General features: G+C 34.8%; 1 protein-coding gene across 1 annotated transcript; it reads left to right on the top strand.

The window, feature by feature from the left end:
- The first annotated feature begins 580 nt into the window (after nt 1–580).
- On the top strand, nt 581–8,608 carry LOC148947416 (uncharacterized). The gene is made up of 4 exons (XM_089095878.1): nt 581–649; nt 1,518–1,875; nt 4,648–4,796; nt 8,429–8,608. Exons 1-4 carry the CDS (start codon nt 581–583, stop codon nt 8,480–8,482), a joined length of 630 nt encoding a protein of 209 aa, XP_088952004.1. The 3' UTR covers nt 8,483–8,608.
- Nucleotides 8,609–8,738: the final 130 nt, after the last annotated feature.

Raw genomic sequence — 8,738 nt, forward strand, 5'->3', positions numbered from 1 at the left:
CAATGTTAGCCCCTGGAATTGAACTACTCTGTGATTTTTGGCTGTGTTCCAAATAAATATTGGGAAAGCATTCTAATTCTTCAAACGCTGACGAAATCTTGTTTTCTTTTGACAGTTTAGTCGTAGCCTATACTGTTCATAGTCCAAAAGATTTGACTGTAAAGCTATGTTCAGATCGTGTGTTCTGCAAAAAAATACTCTGAATTGATCTGACTTATTCCTCCAAGCTGATTTTATAACCCTAACAATACGAACGGGCCATAGTGAATATTGAGCAAACTTCGCCAAGGCCATATCTCCTACTCGAAACGAAATATGACATTATCCGAATGAAAATATTCAATTAAAACGTAAAATCTCCAAAATTAACTAGAACTAATGGAATTTAGAATAAATTTCTTAGAACATAAGCATAAATTAATCACTTGCTTGTCCAGATATAAATAACGTTAAATGTTTTTTTTAACTAATGTCTATCTTGGTTGCGAAAGATGAAAAATTGTCTGAATTTACAAGATTGGAATGTTCAACTTATCTCAGTTTCAACACACGTATAATTTTCTGATCCATAAGTTGAAAGATGGCTTATATCCAGATTACAAAACTCACAGAACAAGTTTATCCTTTGAACTCAGATTCAAGACTGATAGTGAGTATATGTTTTGATATAGGTAAATTGTCTATGAAAGTTATAATTTCGCTGCAGTATTTTGTTTGTTGGAGCTTTCTTTAGAGCCTTGATTTCCCAATGGGGGCACAGGCCCCATCAACAGGCATGGCAATATTTTCATGGTTTACGGTTAATACGTGCTCCCTTTGGCTGATTATACTCTAGAGACTTAATTGTTAGAAAACCAAACATTTTTCATGGGGATGACGTTACATTCATAACCATTTAAAGAGCAACAAAGACACATGTTAATGTTGCAATGACATCATATATTTTATAAAGATTGTCATATTCAGATAATAGTGGTTATTAGTATACAATATGCCTAGATGACGACCGGAAAAACATACAAAGTTTAAGATTTTAAGATTAAGGCGTTTTAAGATTCCTTCAGGTGAATACACATAAAATTTTGAAGAACAAAATTTAAATATCACGAATGGTGCATCCAGTGGTGGATCCAGGGGTTGAGGGGGTGCCCCCCGTAACATAATCTTAAGTGGTGTAATATACTTAATTAACGCAAATTTGCGTTCAATAAACCGGCTCCAAATGCAAGTTTATCAGATAAACCAATTTTGCGCCCCCCAAAAAAAATCCTGGATCCGCCCCTGGGTGCATCAGTATTTTAAAATACCTAGGTGGGGAGCAGGGTCAAAATCATTCAGGAATCCACTACTTTAATATAAGTTAAAGGCCGATAGATAAGATAAAAACTAGATCTAGTAAACTCCTGTAGACTATATTTTAATCACTAATATCACTAAGCATGTGATGATCACTAAGATGATCACTAAGCAATATAATTAATCACTAAGCATGTGATAACCTCCTTGTTACTAAGTAGTATAGTCAGAAAGTGAAAAAATTGTTAAGTAAGACATGTATTTTTAAGAGTCCCCCTGTGGATCGCTCGTCTAAAGGTCAAATAGAGTCACAAGACATCTTCCCTCGCAATCTTAAGGACAGCTCCTATGATGCGTGGCTTCATCCATCTGCAAAGACTCAACCAGATTCAATCAGCAATGCAAGTGTTCCTTCGGCTAATAGTGGAGTAATTTCAGTTGATTATGAGAGCCTTTCTATTGGGGGTAAAGATGAAGATAGCCTGCTTCTCCAATCTGCTCAATCTGACTCTTCAATCCTCAAAGAAGGTCGATCCCAGGATAAACCTTCTCTAAAGCTAATATACCCTTACCAAGAAGGTTAGTCTTCTTTAAATACTCTAAAATAGGTTGGTGGTGGTGCAGAAGTGAGGAATTCAATAGACTTGGATTTATACCTTGTCAAAAGAATCACTTTGGTCTATTTTTCATAGTTAAACTAGGAATCCTGTTATATATCTATCTATATGACAATTTAAATTAAGTAGGAAAAGATATGATATACTAATGTCTGACGTTCTTAAACCGGTTTTGTTGACTATTAACAATTATTTCTAACAATTATATTGAACTGTTTTACTCTTGAGCCTGGGTTTTGACTCATTCAAAATCTTTCTATGAATTGATTTTATAAAGTTTAGAGAATATCGTTTTGTTTAATCTTTGCTAACCACAGCAAAATAAAAGTTAATAGACTATAGCAGAAAAAAGTAATTATAAGATTAATAATGAAATAAGATAACAACAATGCTAATAATGTGGTCTTACAGATTCATAAACAGAAAAAAAATTGTGATGCAGAATACTTTTCAAGTTTTTGTAGTCAAATGAAGTATCCTGAAGTATCCTTACTGTAATTTCGCTTGGTAATATTCCTTAATTGAAAACAAAATTGCTACTATTACTGCTAATAACTCGCTGCAACACCAAGCCGTCTGAGGCCAGCACGGCTACACATGTTCCTCCGCCATACCAATATATTCCAACCTCGCTAATTACACCTTCGTAAAAAGCCCCTAATTCCCTTAAATTTTTCCTCATGGCATTGTTCCATCCCATTCGAGGACAACCTCTATTTCGTTTAGCACTAGACAAATCTGTCATCCTTCATCCTCAGAAAATGTCCAAGCCATCCCATTCTTTTTCTCATTATATCCTTAGAAAGTGGGATTGAACCATATTTTTCGTACGGCTCACAGTATGAGATACGATCAGTCACCGGGTTCCCATAACAGTCCTTAGGCAACTTTGTTGCAAAATATCAAGTAAATTCTCCTCCGTTTTTCGGATCGCCTGCGTTTCAGAGCCTTACTTAACCACTGACATCACTGTAGCATCCAATACTTCAATCTTGGCTCGCAGACTTTTTTATTTTTCAAAAAAAAAGATTAACTCTGAAAATACATTCCGACCCTTCCCTACTCTACTTTTAACATCTTCACTTAACTAATAATAACTATCTAGGTACTAATAATACTCTTGACTAATAATACTACCTAGGTAAGTGAAGCTGTCCACTTCATCGATCTTCTCGTCACCCAACATCACCTCCTCGGCTTCATTTATTCCTAGTCTTAACGACTTAGTTAAGAAAGTTAAATTAAATCAACCAGTATTTTCGCTGCATACAAGCTAAGATAAAATAATCACAGAAAAAGCTTAATGTAATACTTACTGTCAGAATCTTTGTAAATCCATTACTTTTTTTTCTGTCATATCCTGGATTCTGTTATATTGGGTGTTCTTTCTGGATTCAAGAACTTCTAGTAGTAAACTCTAGTGCCCCTTTGCGTTATTGAATTTTAATTGAAATCGAAGTTATCGAAACCGGAAAATCAAATTGTCGAAATATCTTAACCTAAAGACCCATTTCTGAAAGTAATGAATCAATCGGACACCCAACAAGAACCAAACAGCATTTTCCCCATCATATAACCAATGTGTCAGTAATTGATATTTTATATTGCTTAGGGTGGCCCTTCACCCAGTGGCACCACAGAGGCTTATTTTTTGGACATTTTGACCATTTGAATAAAATGGCTATCTCAAACTTTTGATCAGTAGTCTTGAGGGGAGGGGAGCTATAATAGTGAAAGTAGAAAATGAGCACAGAAGGGGACCAATTGCCCTATATCTCTTTTTGCTCTTTAAAAGGCTCGAAATTTTCAATTTTCATGAACGAACAGTTCTAAAGATCTCAAAACCACTCCATCCATGCCATGTGGCCAGGGAAAAACGTATATTGCAGGCTTATGGCTATTTACTTAAACAGAACTTTAGTATTGCCTCTGGTAATTTGGTTACCGTCTAAGATATGAAAAGATATTTATTTCAAAAAATGACTGAGAGAGAGAGAGAGAGAGAGAGAGAGAGAGAGAGAGAGAGAGAGAGAGAGAGAGAGAGAGAGAGAGAGAGTCACAAGCCCCGAAGGGCCAAGTTCGCATTTCGGAGCCATAAAAAAAAATCATAAAAATAGCACAACAACTAAGAAACTGGCTAAACAATACCAAAAACAACAATATCAGAAAGGCAAAGCCATTCATTAGTCAAAAAAAAGAGAAAAAAGTGTAAAGTGTAAGAAAGTTAAAAAGGCAAAACTAAAACAAAACCTCTAACAAAAGTCTGTTACTAATATGACGTGTGTGTGATATAAAAAGTAGTTGAAGCCTAAAGGGGAGCAAGAGATTGTCTTAATGGAGATTCCATGCCAGCCAAAGATTTCGTCAACAGGTGACAAGCTATTTATACTAAGGTGTAAAGTTTTTTATGGGTGCAATGGATAAAGAGTTTTGGAAGAAGGGGAAGATTTTTTCTCTTCGTAAATGGCTAGTTCTGACATTGCAGTTTAATAACTCTACCTTGTTAGCTAATATCTTAGCTAATGATTTTGGTTTGGATTTTCATTGAAATTTTGTGGGTAGGGGGCTAGTGGGCTTCAAATTTTGGGGTGCAGTAGGGAAAGATAGAGCAATTATTTTCTCCGATCCTTACCAAGGATTATCCGGTACTGTTATTATGCCTGTCGTCTGACAGGCTTTGCTGCTAGTCATAAATTGTTTTCAATCAATTGATATTGCTATCCATATTTTTTAGATCAATGGAGTTCAGTAAACCTTGATGGCAAGAAAAGATATGGTTTTGAATTCCTCAAAATGCTCCAGCATTCCCCACTTGTGAAGAAAGTTCCTGTAATTCCCGCTGAACTCTCTTCAACTACTATAACTAAGGGTGGAGTTTTGAAGGTGATTTTTTTTATCATGAGTGCAGAAGGATGCTTAAATTGAAAAAATTAGTTTTTGCTTCGTTAGGAAGTTTTTCTGCTACTAGATTGAAACTAGTTTCGTAAATGTATCCGCAGGTCAGTGTGTGTGCTCAGAAGGGTGTTCTTAGTTTCCCAAATTCAGTATTCTACCTGCTTTTTAGGCTTTTTGCATTCTACTTTTGTATTTTCTGCTCTATTTACTAGCTATTCCTTCTTAGTCCTACTCTTCCTGCTCTTCTATTCTGTTTCTACCCTATTGCATTCTGTCTTATTTAACTTCAATTATATTCTTCAAAGTGTGGCTTAATTTGAAAGTGTAGTTAAAATCAAAAGCCCAAATTTTGTTTTATTGTATTTTTTACTTTGACACCAAAGAAGAGGAGTGGAGGCAGAAACATTTTGAATTTGTATTGGAGCCATAGATACATAGGAATGGGGCCACAATTTATTTAAATTGTCAACTAGGTGTAAGGGATGAAACACTTGATAGCCATGGCTAATTAGAATAAAGCCCAGACAGATAATCTCTATGAAAGGCAAAGCTACCTCATCTTTTTCATAGTTGTATAAAAATGATTCTTTTCAATCTTTGTGATATTCTATCATCCATTCTAGGGCAGAACTAATACAAGGAAAGAATTAAAGAGAGAGGCACCGAAAATATCGAAAATGTGATAAATTATGAAAGAGTTGCAGGAAAAGATATGGAAAAGAATAAATAATGTGTGACATTTTGGATATGAAGGAAGGTTTATTTTATGAGGAAGAGTTAGGGACAACATTAAATGGATTTAACATAATAAGAATCCAAGTGCAGACAGTGTGGTAAATGGGCTTTTTAAATATATGGGATTATGAGGTTAGAATTATATTACTGAACATTATGAATATTATTTTGAAAAAAGGGCGAAGCACTAGTGATAAAAAAAACAAACTCTCATTAAAATCCTCTAAAAGAAAGATAATAAGAGAAAGTATGGCAATTAAAGAAGCATTTGCCTGGTTTCTATAGGAAGTAAATTACTTATTTTGATGATACTTCTTACACTTAGAGATGCTGTAGATAAAGTGCTAAAAGAAAAACAGTGTGGTTTTATCGAGGGTAGAGGATGTGTCGAACAAATTTTCATGCTTTGATTACTAATTGAATAGTGGCTGAGTCATATAATGGCTAGGATATGTTCTGCAGATGAAGGAAGACAGATTGCCGAAAATAGTCCTTGTCGGTCAGTCTTCTAGGACCAAAGAAAAATCAGGTTATCTCTTAATAGGGTGGAAGAATGTCGTAAGAAAAGATTTAAGAGAAATGAAAAGTTCTTAAGAGGGTGTAAGTGGGAGGGGGCTTTGGAAATATTGGGCTGATGGAGGAGCATGAGTATCTGCGTTTGCCTCAGACGGCTTATTGCTGCAGTGAGTTGATAGAAGCAGTAGTAGTGGTATTAATACAATCGTAACCAAGATTGAGTATTCTTGTGGAGGAGGGGGGGCTGAAATTCTGTTTGTACGTTAGTACGGCAATTACTTAGTCCAAACTGTAAATCGATGCAATCATTTTTACATTGAATTCCAGAATCCTTGTTCTTCCTGGTTATATCACTTTGGACGTGAAGTAAATTATTGTGCCTCACACTTCTAAATTAGAAAATTTGTCGGTTTACGAGGCATCTTTTAATTTATTGAGAAAGCAATATTGGTAAAAGTCAACTTCATCTTTTTTTTTAATTCAGTTTTATCAGTTCAATTTCTTTTCTATTTTTCTCATAACAGATGCTTATTACCTGAACCAAAACTAGTTCAAACAGTTTGTAGTAACAATCTTAACGAAGTTTTCATCATAATGCTATGAATGTCTGAGAACCACTTAACATAAATTTTAAACTCCCACCTGCGAGAACTGGAAAGTTCATATTTCTGGCGCTTCAGGAGGGCTAAAACGCGTCTTTATTTGATGTTTTATTCTTTCCTGTTTTATTTGCAATCTTTTATCTTTACCAAACGCCAAAGTATTGATGCAGTGGTAGCAGAACTTTAAGAGAGATCTTCTTTGAACGGGCAATGTGAGTTTTTTGTGCTTTTTAGGAGTTAAAAATGATCAAAGGGCAACCAGCCCCTGCCTTGTCATTTTTGACCATGGGCTTTATTACGACCCAAAAGGGGTTGCAGCAAAATTTTGAGATAGTCATAATAATCAGAAAGGTTGAAATATAAAATGTATGAAACATAAGAAATATAAAGTCTCTGAAGTTAGTGCACACCATACAGCTCCCGGGGTAAGGACTCAAATTTTTAAGAACTGTTAATTCAGTATTGAAGGATTCATAAATGAATATTGGAAAAAAATGAAGCTTGTTTTATATTTTAGTACTCAAGATCATACGGTTATTTTGGTCAAGAATATTTTATTTTCTCCAAAAATTTTTGGGACAAGTGATCTTAACTATTTGCAAATAACGAATTTCAAATTAAAAGGCGAGAAAACACAATGGCACAAAAAATAGAGGTAAATCACAGCCAGAGAAAAAAAATGCAAATATATTGGTCAAGATTCCCGACCAACCGTCCCCTGTGTGGAGTCAATGCTAAAAAAGGGTACTGGTAAGGGTCCACAGGATGAAATTTCAAGATAAATTGTACAAATCAACTTTAGAAAACAAAAGGCCCTTTCCCAAGCAACGGTGAAAAGTAACTCAACAAAAAAAACATATTAAATGACAATTCAAATTTTCAATAGGAATTTAGTTTGCGTAAGGATTTTTTGAATGCTAATTGTTTTCCAGGTATTATCGTCAATATACATAGTCTGTGTGATCTCAAGAGTTAATAATTTCAAATGGAAAAGTTTATCTTTGAATAGCGTTGGAAAAGTGAGGATGCTGTACCTTGGTAGAAAAACTCGCTCTAACATAAAAGTTGTCAAGCAATGTAGGACTCCAAAGACCTTCATTTTTATGCAAATTAAAGAATCATTCAAGTGCCATATCCTTGGTCCAAGGACAAATTAAAACAGTTTTGAAGGAAGGTGAGCATAGTGTGACATGAAGGGCAATGTAATCCTGTATGATTGAAGGATTCATTGTCACCCCCAACTCTGTATTCAACCATAACTACAGTTCCTACAGCTGCTTGAATTGAACCAATGGTCGTGGAACAGGTCCCGAGTCCCACCGTGGCAAACTCGAGATTGGATGTCAATTTGATTATTCTAATGAATGATAATCAAGATCGAAAACAATAAAGATCGAGATAAAATAAACGATATATGCAGAAACCATGTTTCCAAAGGCAAATTTCTTAGAATAACCTAAATGATACGCAAACAGGACTTGAGTTTAGAAAACAAAGTTCTCCATACGGAAAGAGCAACATTGAAATTAGAAATGAAGGGACTTTATTTATTTTATTTTTCTCTGAACAGTAAAAATGCTGATGAAGTTTTTTGAATGATAATCGGTAAATAGCACACTGATGACTACATCTGCTACAGTTTAGGATGGCTTCAATAAGATTGCTATTCAAAATTAAGGGAGGGGGTTGAGGGAGGTGACAAGTTATTACAAAAAGTGTGACTAATTCCCTTTTGACGCTATAGACTAATGAAAGTTGTTTTACCAGGTTCCAGATACTCTTATGTTAGATTACTTCCGAGGAAAGGGTTTGACAAACTAAGGTCAAATTGGCTCAGTCCAATCGAGTCAGGTGAATTCTACTGGCCATCATGGGGAAAATGTATCATCCAAAAAACCTCATTACAAGGGATTTGGAAATAGGAAAGATTTTGAACTAGTGACTGGGTACAATTTTATTTATTTATTTTTTTGCTTGATTTTATCTTTGTTTAAAATGCGAATTTTATTCGTGAAAATTATTCTGTCTTTTAACCTAAATTGTGTGTTTATAGTAGCTCTAATTTTAGTAGCTGTAA

This window comes from Artemia sp. Qi Xiang Cuo, chromosome 10 (genome assembly GCF_049724085.1).
Source record: "Artemia sp. Qi Xiang Cuo chromosome 10, ASM4972408v1, whole genome shotgun sequence".
In the NCBI taxonomy this organism is placed as follows: domain Eukaryota; kingdom Metazoa; phylum Arthropoda; class Branchiopoda; order Anostraca; family Artemiidae; genus Artemia; species Artemia sp. Qi Xiang Cuo.

Bases quoted from the DNA above. Each gene is read 5' to 3' on its own strand.
- LOC148947416 (XM_089095878.1), top strand. From the start codon at position 581: ATGGCTTATATCCAGATTACAAAACTCACAGAACAAGTTTATCCTTTG. The intron at 1,876-4,647 runs GTTAGTCTTCTT...CATATTTTTTAG, and splicing joins AATATACCCTTACCAAGAAG to ATCAATGGAGTTCAGTAAAC. The intron at 4,797-8,428 runs GTGATTTTTTTT...TTGTTTTACCAG, and splicing joins CTAAGGGTGGAGTTTTGAAG to GTTCCAGATACTCTTATGTT.